Source organism: Rhineura floridana, chromosome 5 (genome assembly GCF_030035675.1).
Source record: "Rhineura floridana isolate rRhiFlo1 chromosome 5, rRhiFlo1.hap2, whole genome shotgun sequence".
Classification (NCBI taxonomy): Eukaryota; Metazoa; Chordata; class Lepidosauria; order Squamata; family Rhineuridae; genus Rhineura; species Rhineura floridana.
The window spans coordinates 163,206,477-163,233,958 of record NC_084484.1 but is presented as its reverse complement, the minus strand read 5'-3'; the positions used below and the strand labels follow the sequence as shown (position 1 = coordinate 163,233,958).

Sequence of the window (27,482 nt, the reverse complement as noted above, 5' to 3'; positions counted from 1 at the left end):
TTTGAGAAAATTTGGGGAGACAGAGGGAAATCTTTTTCCTAACTTCACATGGGCAGAGCTTCATTCAAGGACTCTGCTATGAAATTCCTCTGAACATTTACATCGGCTTTGATATCCATAGGGCATGTGTAAAAGGTAAGGGCAGGACTTGATGTAGGAATGGGAAAGGAAAGGGAAACTGTGCTGCAGAAAATATTCCTCCCATCATCCCTTCGTATATCAGAGATTGAATTAATTCTGTATATGGAGCCATGCTGATAAAAATTAGATGGAAAATGCAACTGTGGAGCCACATACAGTGTTTATCGGAATATAAACCTTATTAAAGTTCTCATAGAATGGACTATATGGGAGAGGCAGATGAATGCAATGCTACCCTGAGCTTTTTGCCTTGTAACTATATTGAAGTATATGAAGGGTCACTTATGTCACTTTTCCTTGGGTGATAAATGCTTTGGGTTTTTAATGCAACCTGCATCACACTTCCTGAACCTGTTTGGAATTTAGGTGACTATGCAACAACCGGGTCACTAAACATGCTTCAGAATGAAATATTTTTAAAAAGGGCTGTCCACTGAGTAAACCTTTTTTTTTTTTAAGCTGATGATTAATTTCCTGGCTTTTAATCAATCAAGCAATTTGCTCTTCTAAGAACATAAGAAGAACCTGATGCATCAGGCAAAGGGCCCATCTAGTCCAGCATCCTGTTCTCACAGTGTCTGACCAGATACCTATAGAAAGTCTGCAAGCAGAAGGCAACAGCACTCTCCCTACTTTTGATTCCCAGCAAGTGGCATTCAGAGACATGCTGCCTCTGACAGTCGAGGCAGAACATAGTCATCAGGGTTAGTAGCCTGTTCTGATATCAAGGGTCAAATAATTTTAAAATGACTCATTGGTTTTTAAAGTGAAGTGCATCTGATAACGAATTGGGGTTAAGGTGATAAAGTCACATTGAGGAGCATTGTTTATGCTGCAGTAATGCAACTGTAGAGGGACTCCAATATTAATTCCTATTGAATTGCAAAGCCCCCTTGTAGTTTACTCATTCACCTTCCAGCTTAAATTATCTGGGCAAATGGATGAAAATCTAATACTTCTAACATATCAAGTAGCCACTGTATTGTTATATACTGTATTCTGTTTGTATTCCCAAAAGTTTGATCAAGGTGTGTTGAATTCTCCTCTTCCCCACTCCATTGACATCAATTGCAGCCTACACTGGCTCTTCTTTTTGTTGTTGTTACTGCACTAAATTCAAGGTGCTGGTTTTGACCTTTGGACTGCCTTCAAGTCAATCCCGACTTATGGCTACCCTATGAATAGGGTTTTCATGGTAAGTGGTATTCAAAGGGAGTTTACCATCGCCTCCCTCTGAGGCTAGTCCTCCCCAGCTGGCTAAGGACTGCTCAGCTTGCCACAGCTGCACAAGCCAGCCCCTTCCTTGTCTGCAACTGCCAGCTGGGGGGCAACTGGGTTCCTTGGGACTATGCAGCTTGCCCACGGCTGCACAGGTGGCAGGGCATGTAACCCCTGAGCCACTCACTGTGGGGGTGATCTTTAGCTGGCCCTTGACACCCAGGAGACACGAGCGGGGATTTGAACTCACAGACTCTGGACTCCCAACCAGGCATTCCTCCCCACTGTGCTATACCATTAAAAACTTAAAATGAGCTGGGTCTGGACTATCTTGGGGAAGTCCCCGCCATCATCATGATTTAAAGTCATCTAGATCATCCTTCCTCAACCTGGTGCCCTCTAGCTGTTGTTGAACCCCAACTCCCATCAAACCCAACCAGCATGGCCAATGGGATGATGGGAGTTGTAGTCCAAAATATCTGGAGGGCACCTGGTTGGGGAAGGATGATCTGGATACTTCTTCAGGTGGCACCGTTATTCGCCATGAGGCAGTCTTCTATCAGAAACAGAGCTTTTTCACTGGTGGCACCCATGTTATCCCTGACTATTAGCCATGCTGGCTGGGGCTGATGGGGGTTGGAATCCACAACATCTGGAGAGCCAAAGGATCCCCATCCCTGGGACAGAGGGCATGATGGAGCCGCCCTGGGCTCATGCTGAGAGGACGGGCGGTATATAGATCAAATAATAAAGAAATAAATAAAAATGGTGCATACTTGAATATTTCCACGCAAAATATTCCAGCAGCACTGCTAATGTTGGTTGGGAAAGATGTGACAAAAGAAAATGTTTGGATAAGCTCATATTCCAAATTATATCCATAGGAACATAGGAAGTTGCCTTATACTACACCAGACCATTGGCCCATCTGGGTCAGGATTGTCTACACTGACTGTCTCTTCAGGGTGTCAGACTGGAAGTCTTTCCCAGCCATACCTGAAGATGCCTGGGATTAAACCGTCTCTAGGTAAAGCAGCTGCTCTACCACTGAGCTACCATCTTGCATCGTATACTTTTACAGTTTTGGGCTGTGAACTGCCTTCATAAACAAATGTTTATGAAGAGCAGTGTACAAATGCCTTAAATAAAACATTTTGCGGTATAACATTGTATTTTGTACATGTAAAACCTCAGCACATCAACAGGAAGCCTTCTCAGCCTGTCCTTCTTCTTCTTAATATTAGCTTTGCACAGGCAAAGCGGCTTGTAACATAGTGCGCATGCCCACTATGCATGCTGAGGGAGTACAGTCCCTTGAGAAGTGTGCCATAAGAACAGCCTGCTGGATCAGGCCTGTGGCTCATCTTGTCCAGCATCCCATTCCCACAGTGGCAAACCAAATTCCTGTGGGAAGCCTGCAAGCCTGACTTGAGAGTAACAGCACTCTCCCCTCCTGTGGCTACCAGCAACTGGTTTTCAGAAGCATACTTCATCTGACTATAGTGGCAGAGCACAGCCATCATGGTTAGTAGCCATTGATTGCCTTATCCTCCATGAATTTGATAATCTTTTAAAGCCATCCAAGTTGGTGGCCATCACTGCCTCTTGTGGGAGCAAATTTAACTATGTGTTGCATGAAGAAGTACTTTCTTTTGTCTGTCCTGAATCTTCTAACTTTCAGCTTCATTGACTGTCTACAAGTTCTAGTATTATGAGAGAGGGGAAAAAAACTTTTCTCTATCCACTTTTTCCATGCCATGCATAATTTTATACACTCCTATCATGCTGCCTCTGACCTTTTCTTTAACCTAAAAAGCCCCCAATGCTGCAACCTTTCCTCATAGGGGAGTCTCTCCATCCCCTTGATCATTCTGTTCACCCTTTTCTGAATCTTTTCCAACTCCACAATATCTTTTTTGAGGTGAGGCAACCAGAACTGTACATAGTATTCCAAATGCGGCCCCACCATAGATTTATACAATGGCATTGTTATCAGAAGTTTTAGTTTCAGTACTTTTCCTAATTATCCCTAGCACAGAATTTGCCTTCTTCGCAGCTGCTGAATACTGGGTTGACATCTTCATCAAGCTATCCACTATGACCCCAAGGTCTTGTTTCTGGTCAGTCACTGCCAGTTCAGAATCCATCAGAGTATAAGTGAAATTAAGATGTTTTGCTCCAGTATGCCTAACTTTACACTTGTTTACATTGAATTGCATTTGCCGTTTTACCACCTATTCACTCAGTTTGGAGAGGTCCTTTCGGAGCTCTTTGCAATCCCTTTTTGTTTTAACAACCCTGAACAATTTAGTATCATCAGCAAACTTGGCCACCTCACTGCTCACCCCTTATTCTAGGTCGTTTATAAACAAATTAAAAAGCACAGGTCCCAATACCGATCCTTGTGGGATTTCACTTTCTACAGCTCTCCATTGGGGAAACAGTCCATTTATTCCTACTGTCTGCTTCCTGCTACTTAATCAATTCTTGATCCACCGGAGAACCTCTCCTCTTATTTCATGACTGCTAAGCTTACTCAGTAGGCTTTGGTAGTCTTAGTACCTTGTCAAAAGCTTTTTGAAAGTCTATATTGTGCCTCATGCTTAAATGTTCACATTGATTCTAGAAAAGGAAAGACAATGAAAAGTTTGTCTCACCTGTTCCTATGCCCTTGCTTAACAGACTTTTTAAAAACAAATAAAATGGCTAGATAAATGTGGAACAAAGCTAGTGGTTAGCCTTGGGATACCGCAAAATTAAAGAATTTTGCCTGGGAAAAATACTTTGGACTAACGTCAGTCTGGGCTTTGACATATTCAATATAGATTTATCCTCACAGTGTCTATTAATGCTAATGTCCAAATCTGTGTTCATTGTACTGTTAATTCATCCCTAAAGGATACATTTACATTTACATTTACAAAGGCCAGGTCATTCAAAGCTAAAGCTAGAGCATTGTCCTTAATTAAATCCAGTCTGTGAGATAAAAAGAATTGAAGGAATTAATAGCAATGTGGCAGACTTGGTGAGTTAATTCCCTCTCTCCCACTTTTTCTCATTCTGGAGGAACTCAGGTCTTTTCACATCATACCCACCCAATGGCCTAATAACCTGTTCTCCTGATATGATAGCATTCAACAGAACCTTTAACATTCACTATAAATCACCACAATTAGATTAATATTTGGGTGGTGCTTAAGCATCCCCTCCAAAAAAAATTTGAGCGAGTAGATTTTTATTTGCTCATACTCATGATGCACTTATTTTAATTCTTCTAGAAGTGTCTCCCCTTCCCATCCCAGCTCAATCAACTGATACAGAGATAAGCTCTCGGATGCTTAACTTTTAAAAACTAAGAGCATGGGGACATAGGACATTGGAACCTAGGAAGCTGCCTTTTACTGAGCCAGACCATTGGTTCATCTCACTTGGTATTGTCTACACTGACAGGCAGAAGCTCTCCAGGGTATCAGGCAAGGAAGCAGATGCTCTTCCACTGAGCTATGGCCCTCAGACCTTGTTGTCAAAAGACTGAAATCCCATCAGTCAGATGTTTAGTAGGGAAAGGGAAGCAGGAGGGCAGCTGAATCCCTCCCTAAACTGCTGTTTGGTGATATTTTCGTGGGTTTTTTACAGGGCTATATGAGTGCAATGTTGCTGTTGTAATCAGGCAATTAGGCACGCAGGATGTATTACTGCAGGGATAGGCAACTTTTTTCTGCTGAAGGGGATAACATAGATTTATACAACGGCATTATGATATCGGCTGTTTTATTTTCAATACCTTTCCTAATGATCCCTAGCATGGAATTTGCCTTTTTCACAGCAGCCGCACACTGGGTCGACATTTTCATCGTGCTGTCCACTACAACCCCGAGGTCTCTCTCCTGGTCGGTCACCGCCAGTTCAGACCCCATGAGCGTATATGTGAAATTCAGATTTTTTGCTCCAATATGCATAATTTTACACTTGTTTATATTGAATTGCATTTGCCATTTATCCGCCCATTCACTCAGTTTGGAGAGGTCTTTTTGGAGCTCTTCGCAATCCCTTTTTGTTTTAACAACCCTGAACAATTTAGTATTGTCAGTATCGTAAAACTTGGCCACTTCACGGCTCACTCCTAACTCTAGGTCATTAATGAACAAGTTGAAATGTACAGGTCCCAGTACCGATCCTTGAGGGACTCCACTTTCTACAGCCCTCCATTGGGAGAACTGTCCATTTATTCCTACTCTCTGCTTTCTGCTTCTTAACCAATTCCTTATCCACAAGAGGACCTCTCCTTTTATTCCATGACTGCTAATCTGTTGGGAGCCACATACCAGCAGTAGGTGGGGCTAGAGGCAGAAGTGGGTGGAGCCAGAGCTAAAGTTGGGTGGGGCAATCCCCATTTCTTTCTCACTCTCTTTCTGCCAGCCCACTTCCCCCTCTTTGCCACCTGCTTTAAACTAAGCCAAGAATGACATGAAATAAAGACAATGGCCTCAGGCCCATCCCAGCATTAATTTCCCTCCCTCCCTCCCTCTCTCTCTGTGTGTGAGTGAGAGAGGGAGAGAGAGAAGAGAGAGAGAGATTCCCCATCATGTTACTACTATGAATAGGAAAACTTGCTTTTGTGAGTATTGTTTCATGGAATGCAAATTAGGTTGGTCTGCATCAAAATTCAAAGCAAACTGAATTTCTCCCCCATCCCTAGCCTCAGAACTGTTTTCAGAGAATGTTCTTCCATTGCAACCACTGGCCATTATCCAACACTAAACATTTGGATCATCCTCCCACAGGATATAGTAATGGCCACCAAACTGGATGGCTTAAAGGGGGATTAGATAGATTTGTGGAAAGATAAGGCTACCAGTGGCTACAAGCGATGATGTCTATGTTCTACCCTCACCTCTGAATCAAAGATGGAGCAGGTGGTGTTGTGCTCAGGTCCTACTTATGGGATCTCCATAGGCATCTGACTGGCCATTGTGAGGACGGGATGCTGGACTAGATGGGCCTTTGGCCTGATCTGGCAGGGTTCTTCTTATATTCATAAAAGGTCACAAGCAAAGGTCTTCTCTAAGCACTTTCCCCTCAAAGTTAACAGCAAAAGATATTTTGATATTCTCCACTCGGACACATTCATTTCCACTGTCTCAGTCACCAGAGTGGTGACTGAAGTGCTTTAAGGGAGTTTCTGTTGTGGTTCACCTTACTGGGAGAGGGCTAAAAAGGACTTTGTTTATCACCTCAGGAGCATGGGACTAGGAAGCCCCAGGACTTAGAGTAGGCCTCCCAGTACCTGTCCCTGCCAGCCATGATGTCTGCCTCCATAGTCAGAGGTGATATGCTTCTGAATACCGGTTGCTGGGAACTGCAGGAGGGGAGACCTGCATTCAGGTTCTGCTTATGGGTTTCACTTGGGCATCTGATTGGCTACCGTGTGAACAGGATGCTGGACTAGATGGCTACTGGCCTGACCCAGCAGACTCTTTTATGTTCTTATGTTTCAAACAAGGTCACATCCACACCATACATTTAAAGCACATTTAAAACACGTGGCTTCCACCAAAGAAGTGTAATTTATTTATTAAAGGTGGTTAGAATTATAGGTCTCTGAGGGGTAAGCTACAATTCTCAGGATTCTTTGGGGTAAACCATGGCCGTTAAAATTGCTTTAGATGTATGGTGTGGATGTGACCCAGATATTCTAGCATGCAAAGAAAGTAGGGTGTGTTTTGTCATTTGAATAGTTTAAACATTGAGATCACTCTTCTCCTGTGAATGCTTACTAAATAATAAATCAAGTTATCAAGGAAAGTTGGGAGGCAGGTTGTGTGTGCAAAGAAGGAAACGTCAAGGTGGGCTTGCTTCTAAAACACAGGCTACCCTGAGCCTAGAAGAGTATACATATAAGTCAGGAGAAGCATACCTCATGATACTTTTTCACCAGCCTTCCTGCTGTACATGAGCAGGATTTCCAGTGGGTAAACCCACAGCCACAGTTTCCCCCGCAGCGCTGGACGAGGAGGCACCGTGGAAAGAAAACAGCATTGGTTTGCTTCAATTCCTCCCTTATGTTGACAGAATAATTCCTCGGAGTGCAGCTGTATCGCTTCACGTCATCATTCAACCTATCCAAGTCAACTGGAATGGAAAAAGAGAAAGGAGAGGAAGGGTTTTTTTATATAGTGCATTTCCAACTTGTCCTTCCTCATAAGACCTCAGGGCAAGGTACAATGCAAATTGCAATCCCTAAAACAGATAAAGCACTGAAACAATCCATCCAAAAGGAACTGGTAAAAATACAATACCAACCTTAAAATCACGACACCCATAAATCTAAAAAAAACATAGGAATGGGCAGCTTATTTCCACATATGTAATTCACTCACACAAGATGTAGTGATGGCCATCTATTTGGAGACCTTTGAAAGAAGATTAACAGAGGATAAGGTCAGGGCCGGTTCTAAAGGGCGACCAGGAGGGGCACTGGCCCAAGGGCCCCTGGAGCTATGAGGGGGCCCTCAGCCGCCCCTCCGCTTCCCTTCCATGATCTGTGCCCCCCCACCCCCACACCTACTTGTCCTGTCTTTTACCATTGCCCTTAACGAAGATGGCAGCCACGGTTTCCCTAAGGTACTGAAGCCCCTACCGCCATCTTAGTTGATGGCAGAGATGCGTCGGTATGCATTAACTTGGATTCCTGCATTGAGCAGGGGATCGGACTTAATGGTCTTATAGGCCCCTTCCAACTCTACTGTTCTATGATTCTATGACCACTATTTCATTTGTTTTTTTTAAAATCAAAGCAGATTAGAACAAATTAAAAGTGTACAGTAAAAGCCATAAGAATAGAGTAAAAACAAAGGTCAACTACTGCAGTCATCTTTTTAATTGCCTGCTTAAATATCCAGTCAGTTTTGCACATCTCCAAATGCTACAACAGTTCTTAGCAGTCTCAACATACTCTACGATTCTATGATCCTGTATATCAAAGTACATTGTAAATATGTATCTTGAGAGAAAGTATACATTTAAATATGTATTTTGAGACAAAAATATGCATTTAAATACACATTTTGAATGAAAATACTCATTTAAATAAGTACTTAGAGATAAATCACACATTTGAATACATAGTTTGGGGGAATGCACCTTTAAATATGTTCACTGAGAGAAATCACACCTTTAAATACATATTTTGAGAAAAATACACATTTAAATAGTATTAAAATATAAATTTAAATATGTATTTAAGTACTATTTTGAGCAGATGTTTCAACGTGCTGATTAATGCAGAAGTGGAATAGAATTAGGAGTAAAAACATGCAAAAGTGACACAGAGCAGAAACAGCTAGATTCATCCATCTATACTGGCAACGTATGTGGTTGGGGCACTTTGTGTAATCTTGGTGTTATTGATGGCAGATAAAAACACATTTGTTTGTCTGGGCATTTGTAGTTTACTGCTGTTTAATATGAACTTAGCTCCCTCCCCCATGGTGATCAGAGCGAAGATGGCGTCCGGCAGATAACAGCAAGTTTGGTCGCTCTCAACTCTGATATAAAACATCAAGCTAAACCAAACTAAACTAGGGGAATAATCTCTGTCCCACTCATTTTGTTGCTTTTTTCTATGGGATGTTTTTGTTGGCTGGGCGTTTAGATTCTGCAGGTCTGCCTCCTGTTATCTCCTTTGGTGTTTGTTTGCTTCCTATAACCGGCTGTCTGGGAGAAACAAAGATAGCTGCTCTTTTAGAAAATAATGAGACTGTGAAAATAAAAATCTGGACTTAACCAACAGACGAACAGAAAAGGAAAATAAAGGAAATTCCCGGCTCTGAGAAGGTTTGGAGACACCAGAAAGTGAGTAGAAGTTAAACCTTTTTTAACTAGAATTGGCCAAAAACTCAGTTCTAGACTGGGGTGATACCCAAACACTCTAACATGGTATACACGAGAAGAGATTACCTGACTCAGGGGCTTGATATTCTGGAACTATCAACAGTAGAAAAAAAGCCCAAACAGTTGAAAATCACCCAGTATTTCTCTCCCAAAGAGCAGACAAATTTATCTGGTACGATGAAAGAAAAAGGCCAAGAGCTTACTTTGGAGGAAAAGGGCCCTGAGTCTGCTAAAACTTGGACTAATGTTGAAAGCAGCAATACAAGGAAAGAGACTGTAAAGGGCCTTCTCTTGGATACACCTATGGATTGGTCTCTGGATTTAAATGGAGCAATCCAACTGGAAAGTCCTGCTTTTTTAACTCCCTCTTTGGCCCAGGAGATTGCGCAAGCAGAAAATTCAGCAAGCTCCTTGATAACAAACAAATTACAGGTGGTAACTACAGATTTGAGGGATATGGAAAAGGGATCACCTGGGGCTGGCTCTGATAGCCTACACCTCATGGCACAATCTCCGATTATTACATCAAGTCCCACCAAACTATTGGAGGGGAAAAGTGTACTGAGTACAACCAGCTATTTACCCTTAGATTGTTGGCTCTTTACATTGACTAAGGACATTGAACACATCAAAAACTTTATTTGTGAGGCAAATAAGCTGTTAACTACACTTGTGGAGGCGTATAGTAAACTCCCCCTCCATTCTGACCCTTTATCTCGATCTAACATGGCTCAACCGCAACAAATGTCCCAAGCAAACGCTAAACAAAAGGACAAGGGAAAACAGGTGACCAATTTAAGAAGACGCCATGGTAAAATGGCCAGACCATCTAAATTGAGTAAAAACATCAAGCGCCCTAAATTCCGTCAATATGTTAAAATGAATTTCTCCAAACTCTTTAAAATTCTAGAGTCACTCACTGACTCCAAAAGAAAACAACATGTAAATCATCCAAAGCAGTCCATAACTAGTGACCAACTTAAAGGAACTGCTGAACCCGAGATTCTAATGGTGTCTGCTCATCTAAAGGATTCAAAATCTCCTAAATATAATCAGAATACTTTAAAACGTATGTGCCCTTATTCCAATACTAGGGAGGTCAAGATGCACAGTCCCACCTCAAAATGGCAATTAAAACTTATCCGTAGGAAATTAGTACTGACAAACTACCCAAAACCGTCCGGATATCTAACTCAAAGGGAGCGCAGAATTCATCTGTTGCATCTACTCAACAGCGTTTTGCCCAACTGGTTCTCACCAGCAAATATATCTTCAGTGGAATATCTATACTACAATAGCTACATGGCGCGAGCAGTGGTGAAGTTTGACTCCTGGGAGCATGCAGATCTTCTGCTGCAACATAAATTCAGTCTATGGCACCATGGCATTGAAATAAAGAGATTTTTTATGAACGTAGCAGTGCCACAACCCCTTTGCCTAAAAATTCCAACTAAAAACCTGACAGAAAACTTTGACGTGAAGCATTTAGCAAAACACACAGAGTTAAACTCGAGCCAGGATGTTTCCACACATCCGGACCAACAAGTTCATCTTAGCGTCTTTACAACTGAGCCTCAACGATCCAAATTGACTCAAATACCTGCGACCGAGGAAGAAAGTGGCCCATATATCGAGGAGGAAGTAAGACTGTTGGAAGCTTATATAGATCTCTCAAGTGAGGCGCAATTTGACATAGTTGAAAGATTGCAAAACTTGACATCGCTACTTACTAACAAATCTTTAAACGACGTACATCCTAACCAACCCTTAGAAGGAAAGTCTCCATCAGAAACCTCCTTGTCGGGATCAGACAGACTAACGGAATCAGTTGAAGAAAGCTTAATGACGGCACCAACAGCAACGTTACAGTCTTTGAAACCATGATGGAGTAGTACTCAACTCCCTACAAATCTTTCCCTCCTTTCCTGGAACATTGCGGGAGCAAAATCTAAAATTACTGATCCATCCCTTTTGATTTATCTTAAAAAGTTTGATGTGATTTTGTTACAAGAGACCTGTGCTATAGATCCAATAGATATTGATGGATTTATGACTTATACCATGCCAGCAACACATAGCGATAAAGGAGGTCGCCCTAAAGGCGGCCTCTGTATAATGGTTACCACCAAACTAAGACTACAATTGAAAAATCTACCATGTTTGCCAGGACTGGCCATGGCTCTAGTTCTTAAAACGAAGGAGTCAAGTCTGTTACTGATAAATGTCTACTTTCCCCCCATTAGACAGAAGAAACAAATTGAATCTAGATACCAATTATTAGAGGAATACATACTTAAACTATTAGCATCTCATCCAGAGGCCATAATATTAATAGCCGGCGATTTTAACGCCAGAACTGGCCGTAGTGATGAGAAACTGTATAAGCATTTCCGTCAAATTCCCCCTATGTCATACGAGAATTACAAAGTTCCTTCCCGCTCCTCGAAAGATAAAGGAGTAAATTATGCAGGTTTTTCTCTTATACAGATGACTTATAGACTGAACTTTACCCTGGTAAATGGAACTGTTGAGGGTGATTGGTCTGGTGAATATACATATCTGTCAAACGCGGGATCATCCACTATCGACTACTTTATTATTCATAGGGACTGGTTCAATATGGTAGCTTCCTGTTCTGTTGATATCCGAACAGAAAGTGACCATTTACCTCTTATATTGTCACTTATATGGGGATCACAAGAGATTCGCCCCGTAAATACCCCAACTTTAAACTGGGAACCTGTTGAGTCCATCTCTAGGGTACGTTGGACAATTAAAGTAGAAAAACACTTTAGAGAGATAATATACTCTCCATCCATGGTCCGGCTCAGAGAAACATTACTATCAGCAATACAGGGAGAGCCTACAATACAAGCTTATCAGAAGATGCTTTCTGAGGTCCAAACAAATCTGACCATGAAATCTACTCTCAGAGGGAATAAAGGTTCTAATTGTCATAAACAATGGTTTGACCAGGAGTGCCAGGCCCATAAGAATCTTCTGATCTGTAAATATAGAGAATATAGGTTTCAAAATCTGACAGAAATACCGGCGGAATATAGAGAATTAAAACAAGAGTTATAAAAATCTAATTAAACGGAAAAAGTTAGAAATCCAGAAATCATACTGGCAAAAGCTGATCATGGCCTCTAGGATTAAGAACACTACACTATTCTGGAAGTTAGTTGCTAGAGGATGGCCAAATTCAATATCAAAATTGGACTCCCATATTTCAGTAAACCTATGGGAAAGTCACTTTCAAAAGATCTATGTAAGTGATCAGACTAAGACCAGTAATGTCGAAATACCGTTAAAAGACCTTCCTACCTGGCCCCCAGTGACTGAGAGTGAAGTGATCACACTAATTACTTCCCTGAAATTAGGAAAAGCCCCCGGTGCTGATAATATCACGGCTGAAATGATCAAAACTGATCCCAAGTGGTGGGCACCTATATTAGCTACACTCTTTACGAGTATAGATCAGACGACCATCATCCCTGAAGACTGGGGTTTAGCTATTATTGTTCCAATATTTAAGAGAGGAAATAGAGCTGATCCATCGAATTACAGACCCATAAGTCTGTTGAGTGTGATCAGCAAATTATATGCTAAACATCTGCTAGCAAAACTTCAATTCTGGCTTGAGCAGGAAAATATACTCGAAGATGAACAAGCTGGGTTTAGGGTAAATCGTTCTACACTTGACCACCTACTTGTTCTAAAACATCTAATAGACAAATACTCAAAGCGCCCGGGGGGGGTTATATGCAGCTTTCATAGATTTTAAATCTGCATTTGACCTTATCCCCAGAGACAAACTGTGGGCTAAATTAGAATCTGCAAATATTGATAAGAGACTGTTATTGCTTATACGTACCCTTTATTCAAATACTTACGTTCGCATCAGATATAATAGTGTTGGCAATTTAACAGGGCACATTCCAACGACAAATGGAGTAAAACAAGGCTGCATATTAGCTCCAACGCTATTCAATTTTTATGTGAATGCCTTAATTAAAAGCCTTGCAAAAATTCCTTCCCACCATCCTATGCTCTCAAATAGGCCAATTTCAACATTGTTATATGCTGATGACGCTGTGTTAGTTTCTCTTTCACCAGTCGGTCTTCGGCGTCTCCTTTCAGCTCTTAGTAATCACTGTAAGACTGAGGCATTGGTAATCAACTATGAAAAGACCAAGGTGATGGTTTTTACCAAAAAATGCACAAAACACCGATGGAATCTGGAGGGTAATGCTATAGACCAAGTAACTATCTATAAATATCTTGGCATAATATTACACTCATCAGGTACCTGGCAAGCTCAGGCCAAATGTGCGCGGATAACTGCCCAAAGAAGTGTAAATGCCCTTCTTTCTTTCTACTATACTAAGGGTGGCCAACATATTCCATCAGTCTTAAAAGTATTTACCTCCAAAATTGTCGCACAACTACTATATGGTACCCAGGCTAGCGCATGTACAAACTTTTCCTTATTAGAAATAGTACAAACAAAATTTCTTAGGTCCATTTTAGGAGTTCCATCCTGTGTATCAAATAACATCTTACGCCTGGAAGCTGGTCTTCCAACACTGGATTCACGTATATGGATCCTTAAATTAAAATTTTGGTTAAAATTAGTGTTTTTTCCGGTGGGATTGGCTCCTTTAGTACTTACTGACTCCTTCCATTCGGAGTGGAGAAATTCCCTAGTACTAAAACTTACATCTTTAGGCCTATCCCCGCCCTTTCTCCTTTCTATGGGATTCCAACAAGCTAATTTATTAATTATTTGGATACGGAAATACAAAATCAACGCTCTTTTAGACATATTAATACAATTGGGGAACCACGTAGCTCGCCCTATATACCTGCGAATCACTTGAGGATCTTAGTGGACTATAGAATAAGAAAAGCATTCACGAAGGCCAAATACAATGTTCTACCCTCTACCTTATTAAACGGTAGATATCAAAAAATACCACTCCTAGAGCGTGTCTGCCCATGTGGCAGTGGCTCTTTAGAAAACATCGACCATGTCCTGTTAAATTGTGAGTTTTACAATGAGTTAAGACAGCGATTTATTACTCCTCTTCTCCAACGAATCCCAGGCCGAGACTCTGCATTATATACAAAATACCTTTTAGCAGATGTGGACCCTTCTGTTACATTCCCAGTTGCAAAATATTGTGCTGCAGTAATAAAGCAACGCACCTTGCTGGTCCCACATGGTGTTTTATAATTTGATAGTTTTAAAATATCTTAAATCGAACAAAATTTTGTTCATTTTAGTTAAATGTATGTATTATTGGATATTGTTTTACTGCTGGTCTTTGACCGTATTAATAAAGATTTGCCTTACCTAATATGAACTTACAAGATCTGAACAGGGTGGTTCATGACAGATGCTCTTGGAGGTCACTGATTCATAGGGTCGCCATAAGTCATAATCGACTTGAAGGCACATAACAACAACAACTGTTTAATAACATAAGAAGAGTGCTGCTGGATGAGACCAATGACCCATCTAGTCCAGCAACCTGTTCTCACAGTGGACAACCAGATGCCCATGAGAAGCCTGCAGGAAGGACCTCAGCACAACTGCACTCTCCCCATTTGTGATCTGCTCCACAGCTGCTATTCTGAGGAATACTGCCTCCAACAGTGGAGACAGGCTGCTCTGCTTCGGGAGGATGGGCAGGATGTAAATTGAAATAACAATAATAACAATAACAATAATAATAATAATAAAAGTAGTAGTTGTAGCAGCAGCAGCAGCAGCCATTGATCACCTTATCCAGGGCTGGCTCCAGACATGCCGGGGCCCTTGGGCATCAGCTTGCCCTGGGCCTCGGCATGTGCGCAAGCATGTGCGCACGTATGCACATGCCCCCCACATCCCCCCTACCTGTCTCCTGTCTTTTACCATTGCCTTTAGCAAAGATGGCGGCTGCGGTTTCCCTAAGGGGATGACGCCTCCGCCGCCATCTTTGTTGATGGCGTGCATGCGTGCTATGCGCGTGCATCTCTGCCATCAACTAAGATGGCGGTAGGGGCTTCAGTACCTTAGGGAAACCATGGCCGCCATCTTCATTAAGGGCAATGGTAAAAGACAGGACAAGTAGGTGCGGGGGTGTGGGGGGGCACAGATCATGGAAGGGAAGTGGAGGGGCGGCTGAGGGCCCCCCATAGCTCCAGGGGCCCTTGGGCCAGTGCCCCACCTGGCCACCCTTTAGAACTGGCCCTGGTTGTACCACTCTAACAGTTAGGAAGTTTTTCCTGAGGTTCAGCCAAAATCTGGCTTCCTGTAACTTGAGCCCATTATTCAATGTCCTGCACCCTGGGAAGATTGAGAAGAGATCCTGGCCCATCTCTGTGTGACAACCCAGTCTCACTCCTGCATGCCTTCTTCTGTGTGATGGAAGAGACTCTTAGCGGCACCTTAGCTTGATCCTAATAAAGGCTCATGGTGAACCTACAATATACACACACTCATTTCCTTCTGATGTACAGGAAGGCCAAGGCTAAGGAATATCAGAATCTGGCTTCCTATAATTTGAACCCATTATTCCGTGTCCTGCACTCCGACACGATCGAGAAGAAAATATGATCTTCAAATGCGTTTATAAATAATTAAAATAAATACATTCTGGTTTGCACATTGTCCAAAACATGCAGAACACGTTATTTCATATCAGAATTTACAAATTCCTTAGAACCCCTAATTGCCATCATGCAGGCCTTCCTCCTAATACTGGTTCCCTCCATTCACAAAAAACAAAGTAAGGTTGGAGGAGGAGTTGCTTGCAAAGGGTGGGATGGAAAAGAGATCCAGGAAGCATTTCTGGCCTATTTCCAGGACTGATCCAGATATGGTTCTGGGTTGCATTTGGTATGTGGGTTTTCATTTTGAGCACTTCCATTTCAAGTACTTATCACGTTAGTAGTCTTTCTGTACTATAAAACAAGGATGGGAAGCCTGTGTCCCTCCACATGTTGTTGGACTACAACCCAGTCATCCCATGCTGGCTGCAGCTGATGGGAGCTGGAATCAAGCAAGATCTGGAGGGCCTGCTATAAATATGTAATTTGTTTCTGATTTTTACTTCACTGAAATATATAATTATATTGCTGCCTTGTATGGATGAGCAGCACATTTCTTCAAACACTCCTTCTACATACATCTGGGCACCTTGGCTCAATCAGGATTTCTAGATGTGTGTTCAGGCATGCATGTTGCTTGCACTTCATGTGTGTGCCGCAGAAAAATGCAGTGAAACACACTTACTATATATCGTTCGCAGAGCTTGGAAAAGTTACTTTTTTGAACCACAACTTCCATCAGCCCAATCCAGTGGCCATGCTGGCTGGGGCTGTTGGGAGTTGTAGTTCAAAAAAGTAACTTTTCCAAGCTCTGATGTTTGGAACTGTCCTACTGTTACTGTGTATGTGTGCACTCTACAGGTGCATTGTGCAAGTGATATTGGTATTTAATACAGAATACAGTATCCTAAGAAACTTAATAGGGATGGGGGGAATTCACTTTGGTTCACATTTAAAACCAAATTAATCCAATTTGCATTTTCCCAAAACAATATGAGAACTGAAACACAGCCATCCTTTGAAATTCACACTTACTCAGATTTTGCGATGAAGTTCTCCAACCAAATAATGTTTACAAAAATGCATATAGAAGGGGAAAGTGTGCATAAAAATGAACATATATGGGGAAATAGCATACAAAATGCATTACATTAGGAGAAATTGCTTGCAAAAATGTGTACATTAGTCAAAAAATACAAAAATGTGTTCAGTAGCAGAAATTCAAACTAAAATGCTGAAGTTTTTTTTGTTTTTATAAATGCAAATTGCTGTAGAACTGAATTTAAGGCTGGAAAAATGAGAAACCAAGAGAAACAAACCGGACAGATCTTTCCATCCCTAAAACTCAGCTTCTTTAAAAAAAAATTATACAAAATGCACAGGCCAATTTTCTAGACCTTAAGGCTCTTAGATAGCCTTAAAGGTATACAGGAAATCTGGATTCTCAAAAATGTGTGTGTGTGTGTTTGCGTGTAAGCTAAGTAGGATTTTCAGTGGTCCAGGGATGAAGTTGCTACATATAAAAATATAACTAGTTCACCAGGAGCATATAAGCTACATCTCACTATAAACATTCACCCAGTTTTCCCAAGAGTGCCAGTATCTTTGTAAAAAAGTATGTATTGCTTGAGACCTAACCACAAAATCAATGGGAGTTACTAGTGCACTCAAGCACTGAAAGTAAAGTCACCCTAGTGTACATAGCAAAGAGTGAAGAGAATAGAAAACTATCGATTTCTTTGTCCTAATAGATGCATTTTGTGCTTTGTTGCCATTCTTCAAATCTACTACTTCTCAGGCCTGACACTTCAAGCTAATTCCACTTATAAGGAAGAACAGTTTTCCAAAGTGTTTCCCCCTGGGTTTCCCCCCTAACTGTGGCCACCTCCCAAAATTGCAGCTTTAAAAATAGTGGCCACTGACAAACTGTGCCCTTGCCCACCCTTGCTATCTGCTTACCTAGGAGCAATGAGGATTCAGAAGCACTTAGCTCCGAACCTTTTCAGATGAGGATATTATCACCCACTCTCTCACAGGTACGGATGGGGGAGAAATTTGATTCAGTTCACATTTAAAGGCAGCTCTATCAAATTTGCACTTTCTGAAACAATATGAGAACTGAAACACAGCCATCCTTCAAAAGTCACACTTATCTGAATTTTGTGATGGCATTCTCCAACTAAACAGTGTCCACAATAATGAATGTATTAGGGGGAAATGTGCATAAAAATGAATAGTGAAAATAATATACAGAAATGCATTATATTAGGAGAAAATGCTTGCAACTATCTGTACATTAGTCCAAACTTGTATGTACAAAAATATGTTTATTAGGGGAAGTTCACACTAAAATGCCGACAAATTTTCATGAGGGTTTAAAAAAAAAATCACACAGCAACTGTTAGAACCAAAACTGACACATCCTCCTTCCACCCGTAGTCACAGGCATAACAATCCTTTTCAGAGCTCGAACACTATTTGCAGCATGACCACCATCCTGTCTGGATTCAGCATCCATCCATTCATTCTCAAGGAAACAGACCTTTAGTCTAGTGGCACCTAACCTTTGGAATTCTCTCCCCTTAATATTAGACAGGTGCCATCTCTTTTATCTTTCGGCGCCTACTGAAGACCTTCCTCTTTCAACAAGCCTTTTAAGTAGAGCTCTTATCCCAGTCTGTGTCTGTGTTGGACTTGGCTTTTAATATGTTTTTAAACCTTCTTTTTAAAAGAAAAGAAAAGAAAAGGTGTTCTAAAAGTTTTTAAAATGTTTTTAAAGATGTTTTGTTTTAATATGTTTTTAATGGTTCTTTTATTTTAATATATTTTAAAGTCTATTTTTATGATGTGTTGAAGTGTTTTTAGTGCTTTTGTTTGCGTCCCTACTGGGAGAAAGGGCGGGATATAAATCTAATGAATGAATGAATGAATGAATAAATGAATGAATGAATGAATGAATGAATGAATAGGACTTTCACCCAGGGAAAGGGAACCTACGCCCCTTCAGATGCTGCTGGACTACAACTCCCATCATCCTTCACCATTGGCCATGCTGGCTGGTGATGATGGGAGTTGAAAGTCCAAGAACATCTAGAGGGTCACAGGTTCTCTGCTTTAACACCAATCAGTTTTATTTCTGTGCTGTGGACCTCCTTGCAAGTGGGGCTAGAAGTGTGGCATCGAGATCATCTAGTTATTCTTGCTGTCTCGCGATATGGCTTACTTTAGTTAATCAAATTACATATTTGTCAAGCCTGCTCCAGTAGCACCAGCAATGATCGGCATCCTGTTCAGCATCTAATTCATCTCTTTAATTGAACAAAAACTGAAGAGCCAGGAACATTCGCTATGCCCACTGTCAAGCTCCTACTTAAGCAGAAGGGTTACCTCCTACAAGCAAAGGGTTTTTTAATTCCCTCTCCCCCAATGTTAACAGCAGAGCTGTCCAAGATGCACCAGCCACCACTGGCATAGATGCTTGAATTTCTATTGTGATGGCAAGAGTTAAAAAAACCCTTTGCCTGTGTCTCAGTTTTTGTGCAGGAACAAAACAAAAAGCATGAGATATAACAAGAAAGAGATGGAAAGCTTTGAGGGGGGCAGGAGATGGGAAGCCCCTGAGTGGTGGATTGAGTTTCTAGGCTGCCGTGTTGCCTGTTTGTACTCTGTAGCCAGAGATGAGGAACTTGTGGCCTTCCAGATAATGTTGGGCTATAACTCCCATCACCTTTGATCATCATTCCTGATCTAACTGGGACTGTCCAGCAACATCTGGAAGGCACAAGGTTTCCCATCCTCACTACAGGTTTTCATACTAGCAGAGTCAGTCTGCATTCTGTGAAAAAGAACTCACACAAAAATATTGAAAACTTGTGATGGTGGTAACTGGGAGAAATGGGGAGTTCAGAATACATACTCTTCTCAGTTCAGAAAATCCCAGAGCCATTATGAACTGAACCAAACCTTCCTTTATTCCCCATCAGCAATCAGGTCATATCCATTCCCACCAAGAATCATGTGAACTGTAGTTAAGGGTGCTGGGGATTGTATTCAATAATACTCAATAATTATTGTATTCAATAATAGTATTCAAGCCTGGCCTGTACAAAAGGGACGGGCTCCACTTGAACCAGAATGGAACCAGACTGCTGGCACTTAAAATTAAAATTAAAATTAAAAAGGTGGCAGAGCAGCTTTTAAACTGACTGAGGGGGGAAACCCGACAGGAGCTGAGAAAGGTCCGGTTCGGAATAAACCTCCCCCCTGGGATAAAAACCAAAGAAATGATGAAATTTTAAAAGGGGTAGGCCTAGAAGTAGGCATTGTGAGAGCAGGGGCACAGGATATAAATTCAGAAGAGCAAAATTACCACAGGCCTAACCACAAGTGCCAAAGACACTTGAAGAGAGACACTGCTTACAAGTGCCTGTATGCTAATGCTAGGAGCCTGTGAACCAAGATGGGAGAACTGGAGTGCTTGGTCTTAGAGGAGAGCATTGATATAGTGAGCATAACGGAGACCTGGTGGAATGGAGAAAACCAGTGGGATACGGTTATCCCTGGATATAAACTATATCGGAAGGACAGGGAAGGACGTATTGGTGGCAGAGTCACTCTATACGTGAAAGAAGGCATTGAATCCAGCAAGCTCGAAACCCCAAAAGAGGCAGACTCCTCCACAGAATTGTTGTGGGTGGTGATACCATGCCCCAGGAGGGACTTAATACTGGGAATGATCTATCGTCCCCCTGATCAAAATGCTCAGGGAGACCTTGAGATGAGATATGAAATTGAGGAAGCATCCAAACTAGGAAATGTGGTAGTAATGGGTGACTTCAACTACCCGGACATAGACTGGCTGCATATGTGTTCCAGTCATGACAAAGAAGCAAAGTTTCTAGATATTCTAAATGACTATTCCCTAGACCAGTTGGTCATGGAACCGACCAGAGGGACGGCAACCCTGGACTTAATCCTCAGTGGGGACTGGGACCTGGTGCAAGATGTAAGTGTTGTTGAACCGATTGGGAGCAGTGACCACAGTGCTATTAAATTAAACATACATGTAAATGGCCAATTGCCAAGAAAATCCAACATGGTCACATTTGACTTCAAAAGAGGAAACTTCCCAAAAATGAGGGGATTGGTAAAAAGAAAGCTGAAATACAAAGTCCAGAGGGTCACATCACTCGAAAATGCTTGGAAGTTGTTTAAAAACACTATATTAGAAGCTCAACTGGAGTGCATACCGCAGATCAGAAAAGGTACCGCCAGGGCCAAGAAGATGCCAGCATGGTTAACGAGCAAAGTCAAGGAAGCTCTTAGAGGCAAAAAGTCTTCCTTCAAGAAATGGAAGTCTTGTCCAAATGAAGAAAATAAAAAAGAACACAAACTCTGGCAAAAGAAATGCAAGAAGACAATAAGGGATGCTAAAAAAGAATTTGACGAGCACATTGCTAAGAACATAAAAACCAACAACAAAAAATTCTATAAATACATTCAAAGCAGGAGACCATCTAGGGAGACAATTGGACCCTTGGATGATAAGGGAGTCAAAGGTGTACTAAAGAACGATAAGGAGATTGCAGAGAAGCTAAATGAATTCTTTGCATCTGTCTTCACAGTGGAAGATATAGGGCAGATCCCTGAACCTGAACTAACATTTGCAGGAAGGGATTCTGAGGAACTGAGACAAATAGTGGTAACGAGAGAGGAAGTTCTAAGCTTAATGGACAATATAAAAACTGACAAATCACCGGGCCCGGATGGCATCCACCCGAGAGTTCTCAAAGAACTCAAAGGTGAAATTGCTGATCTGCTAACTAAAATATGTAACTTGTCCCTTGGGTCCTCCTCCGTGCCTGAGGACTGGAAAGTGGCAAATGTAACGCCAATCTTCAAAAAGGGATCCAGAGGGGATCCCGGAAATTACAGGCCAGTTAGCTTAACTTCTGTCCCTGGAAAACTGGTAGAAAGTATTATTAAAGCTAGATGAACTAAGCACATAGAAGAACAAGCCTTGCTGAAGCAGAGCCAGCATGGCTTCTGCAAGGGAAAGTCCTGTCTCAGTAACCTATTAGAATTCTTTGAGAGTGTCAACAAGCATATAGATAGAGGTGATCCAGTGGACATAGTGTACTTAGACTTTCAAAAAGCGTTTGACAAGGTACCTCACCAAAGGCTTCTGAGGAAGCTTAGCAGTCATGGAATAAGAGGAGAGGTCCTCTTGTGGATAAGAAATTGGTTAAGAAGCAGAAAGCAGAGAGTAGGAATAAACGGACAGTTCTCCCAATGGAGGGCTGTAGAAAGTGGAGTCCCTCAAGGATCGGTATTGGGACCTGTACTTTTCAACTTGTTCATTAATGACCTAGAATTAGGAGTGAGCAGTGAAGTGGCCAAGTTTGCTGATGACACTAAATTGTTCAGGGTTGTTAAAACAAAAAGGGATTGCGAAGAGCTCCAAAAAGACCTCTCCAAACTGAGTGAATAGGCGGATAAATGGCAAATGCAATTCAATATAAACAAGTGTAAAATTATGCATATTGGAGCAAAAAATCTGAATTTCACATATACGCTCATGGGGTCTGAACTGGCGGTGACCGACCAGGAGAGAGACCTCAGGGTTGTAGTGGACAGCACGATGAAAATGTCGACCCAGTGTGCGGCAGCTGTGAAAAAGGCAAATTCCATGCTAGCGATAATTAGGAAAGGTATTGAAAATAAAACAGCCGATATCAAAATGCCATTGTATAAATCTATGGTGCGGCCGCATTTGGAATACTGTGTACAGTTCTGGTCGCCTCATCTCAAAAAGGATATTCTAGAGTTGGAAAAGGTTCAGAAGAGGGCAACCAGAATGATCAAGGGGATGGAGCGACTCCCTTACGAGGAAAGGTTGCAGCATTTGGGGCTTTTTAGTTTAGAGAAAAGGCGGGTCAGAGGAGACATGATAGAAGTGTATAAAATTATGCATGGCATTGAGAAAGTGGATAGAGAAAAGTTCTTCTCCCTCTCTCATAATACTAGAACTCGTGGACATTCAAAGAAACTGAATGTTGGAAGATTCAGGACAGACAAAAGGAAGTACTTCTTTACTCAGCGCATAGTTAAACTATGGAATTTGCTCCCACAAGATGCAGTAATGGCCACCAGCTTGGACGGCTTTAAAAGAAGATTAGACAAATTCATGGAGGACAGGGCTATCAATGGCTACTAGCCATGATGGCTGTGCTGTGCCACCCTAGTCAGAGGCAGCATGCTTCTGAAAACCAGTTGCCGGAAGCCTCAGGAGGGGAGAGTGTTCTTGCACTCGGGTCCTGCTTGCGGGCTTCCCCCAGGCACCTGGTTGGCCACTGTGAGAACAGGATGCTGGACTAGATGGGCCACTGGCCTGATCCAGCAGGCTCTTCTTATGTTCTTATGTTCTTAAGTCCTCCTCCGAAGTAGATCCATTGAATAAACCTAAGTTACTCATGCTCATTAATTTTAATAGGTCTACTCTGAGGAGGACTAGCATTGAATGCCACCCTCTGTGACAAATAAACTACAGTCCCCGGGGTTGTTTAGGAGAAGCCATGACTGTAAAATGGTATAAGAGTACTCTAAATGTATGGTGTGGATGTGACTTTGGATGAGCCGCTGGCTTGTGTCCAGTTTTTCTTGATTGCGTATTTTTCGTCCTGTCTTGCAATTTGGTCAGTTTGAGAAGAGGGGAGCAGGGAAACTGTTAGCAGATGAAAACAGACTCCTTGAGGCTGGGTCTTTCCAGGTTTAGGAGGAACCTACGTTTTCTCTGAACATTCTCAAGAAAACCTAGAATTGGAAAGGAAGGGCCAGTGATGCAATGTGATGGGGGATTGTTTTACTCATCAATGATAGGAAAAAAACCCTACATGCAAAGCTGTAGTCTCAAGATAGTTTTCTTTAAAAAATGATAACTAAAACAGTTCTGTTAAAAATAAATGACTCAATCACAATGTCTTCTTTTTAAGATACACTCAACTTTTTCTTTGTGTCACCTGGAAAAATGTGTGTATGTGTGTGCACATGCGCTTATGCGGTATCTTTCAGTTGGGCCACAAATTCAAGATGAAGTGTCTCTGATACAAAGATTTCTTCTTAAAGTGAAAGATCAAGAGTGCTGGGATTTTCAGGGGAATTGAAACTGTTCACATGAAATGAGGACTGTGGTTCATGCAAACTGGCATGCCAATTACCTCAAAGGAGGGAGGTCAAGTCGTCAAAGCAGGATGAAATTGCTGCTGTTATAAAGGGGTGTAACTCTGCTGAAATCAATGGAATTGAGCCAGTGATGAACCTGATTTTGTAGAACACTTCTGCCTTTGTTTTTGTTTTTTTAAAGAAGGGTTTATGCCACATTGCAGCGTGTGCCACATAGCAGCTTAATTTACAGTAACAGGGTGTTAAGGTTGCCAGGTCAGAAGCATCCCAAACCCTGAAATTTCAGGGATGGGCCCTAGTGATGTCATTAAGCATCAACCACAGTTGCTTGAAGCATACCACTCAGACACAAAAAAATCTCTGTTTGGAAATTGATAGAAATTTTAGCTAAATAAGGGTGTTCCCAGGTCTAGCTGAAGTGACGAGATTATTCCTCCTCACTTCCTTAGGGAGCCTGATTAGGGAACATTTAATCTACACTACTTGCTTCTGTGTGAGACAGGGGTGTATACTATCACCCTATTGATTTAATCTATACGCAGAACATATCATACGGAAAGCGGGATTGGACCAAGATGAAGGAGGTGTGAAAACTGGAGGGAGAAATATCAATAATTTAAGTTATGCAGATGATACCATACTACTAGCAGAAACCAGTAACGATTTGAAACGAATGCTGATGAAAGTTAAAGAGGAAAGCACAAAAGCAGGACTACAGCTGAATGTCAAAAAGACTGAATGACAACAGATGACTTATGTAACTTTAAGGTCGACAATGAGGACATTGAACTTGTCAAGGATTATCAATACCTTGGCACAGTCATTAACCAAAATGGAGACAATAGTCAAGAAATCAGAAGAAAGCTAGGACTGGGGAGGGCAGCTATGAGAGAACTAGAAAAAGTCCTCAAATGCAATGATGTATCACTGAACATTAAAGTCAGTTTCATTCAGACCATGGTATTCCTGATCTCTATGTATGGATGGGAAAGTTGGACACTGAAAAAAGGGTAATTGTTTCCATAGCAATAACATTTCTGGGTCTAGAGAACCAATCTCTCCCCCCCCCCATAGCTGTGGCACTTTCCATCTTTATTATTTATTTATTTATTAAATTTATTAGTCGCCCATCTGGCTGGTTTACCAGCCACTCTGGGCGATGTACAACATAAAAACATATAATTCACATTAAAACCTTAAAATGCCAACAATAACACTAAAACCTAACCCGCCCCCAAAGCCTGAGGTACGGCTGAAGCTCATCATGGAGGGGGCATGGCGGATGTCATTTGGGAGGGAGCTCCACAGAGTGGGTGCCACGATTGAAAAAACCCTTGTGATGTTCCTATATTAATGTATATATGGTAAGTGTTGGTTGTTTAGAAGATACATGGTAAGTGGAGTGAAAGAGGGGGAGTGAATGGGCAGTAGAATGCGAGATGATTGGCTGAGTGTTTAAAATGGCTGAATGTATAAAAGGAAGAGTGAGAGTGGAATCTGGGGGGGGAGAAGAGAACTGAGTGGGTTGCTTGGTGGGGTTTAGAGAGTTGTTTGCCAGGAGAGAGTGGAGAAGGAGGGGGGTGGAGTTCGGATTAGTATTGAGTAAAACCATATGCTTATGTGCCTTAAGAAGAAATCTTGTTAATCTTGTTAGCTTTGTTATCTGTAATAAATACTTAATTTGGTTTACCAAAGGCCTGATCCTTGGCTGGGGTTTCACAGACCAGAAGGGAGGGTAAGGTAATGACCAAGGCTGAAGGGGAACTGTAACAAATGGTGGCAGCGGTGAAGAGAATAACAATACCAGTATTCAGAGTCTCTGGGAATACTAGTATTGGGACGTTACTGGTGGTTGCCTAGCAGGGGAATCTGTTGAGATCTGTGCTAGAGCGGGGAGAGAAACCATAAAAAAGGACAGTCCGGACTGGTGGAGTCCCTGGTGGTGCCTAGTGACAGGCAGTAGCCACGCGCAGGTAGGAACCTGACAGGGAGAGCCAGGGAAGGACGCATCACACATGGTGGCAGTAGCAGTGGGATACGAACAACAGAGAATCCAGATACAAACCAAAGAGAGTCCCAAAGACACGTGGTGACAAAGGAGACTACGTCACAGGTGTTGGCTGTAGCAGTGAGATACGAATACTAGACAATCCCTAATAGTTGTGTGGCAAACAGAAATAACAAAACAAGATTACTTGTGAGAGTGACTGGCAAAGAGTGTGTGGCAAAGAGTGAGTGAACTCAAACACCATGGCTGAATACATAAAAATGAAAAGAGAGGAGCTGGTGGAGAAGTGCATAACATTCATTTTACCTCACGAGGGTAAAGGGATAGATGAATTGAGGGTAGCACTTATAGGATTTGCTACTGCCCAGCAAAAACAACCGGTCAGGGAAGAGACCCCAGAAGGATATTTAAGCAATCCTGCTTATATAGAGTACTTGAGAGAGAAGTTGAAGATGGAAACTGAGAGATTGAGGATGGAAGGTGCAGAGAAGGAAAAACAGAGAGAGTTGGAAGCTGAGAGATTGAGGATGGAGGCTGAGGAAAAAGACAAGCAGAGGGAGTTGGAAACTGAGAGATTGAGGATGGAAACTGAGAGAATGAGAGTGGATGCGGAGATACAAGGGGAAAGATTAAAATTGGAAAGAGAGAAGTTTCATTCTGATGAAACAAGAAAGGACAGAGATGGAGCAAAAATAAAAATTACTCCAAATGACTTTGCTGTCTATGAGCCTGGACAAGATCCTCAAATTTACCTCAGCACCTTTGAAAAAGCAGCTCAGTTGTGGGGGCTACCTGAAGATAAATACATGCAGTATTTATCAAACCTGATTAAAGGGGAATTGGCTGAGGTATACCAATATTTCCCCTCAGACAGGCCCGTCACCTATGCTGAATTCAAAGAAGCAGTGTTTAAAAGATTCAGACTGGGGCCTGATTATTTTAGAAAGCTTTTCAGAAATTGCCAGATACAGACAGGGAGGTCTTTTGTGGAGCTGGGGGCAAAACTGATGGACATATTTGGGAAATGGCTGACAAGTGCAAAAGCTCAGTGTGGAGGAGGTGAAAAACCTCATGATATTGGATCAATTATACCATCAGTTAACACCAGAAATAAGGCTTCTGGTCAAAGACCGTTCCCCTACATCGGTGCAGGAGGTCGCAGAGATGGCGGATCACTTCGCCTCCAACAGAACTGGCTGGGTGGGGAAAACATCAAGAGATTTTAAACCCAGACCATATAACGCTGGCAGAAGGGATGTGGTACCACAGAGAGTGAGTCCTCCAGTAAAATCTGAAGGGCACAGGACACCCCAGAGTGGATCTGTGTACCCTAAAAGTGAGGAGAAATTATGCTACAAATGTGGTAGACCGGGGCACCTACGTTTTCAATGTGAGGTTGCCAACCCCATTAGTAATCCTGCTCAGACAAGGGCAGTGAAAA

General features: G+C 41.9%; 1 protein-coding gene across 1 annotated transcript in view; it reads right to left on the bottom strand.

Annotated features, from left to right (window-relative positions):
- PDGFD (platelet derived growth factor D) overlaps positions 1-27,482 on the bottom strand; it is a 248,993-nt gene that overhangs the window by 9,759 nt on the left and 211,752 nt on the right. The window contains exon 6 of the mRNA XM_061628718.1: positions 7,277-7,491. Coding sequence (XP_061484702.1) covers positions 7,277-7,491 — 215 coding nt within the window. The remainder of the gene's footprint in view (positions 1-7,276; positions 7,492-27,482) is intronic.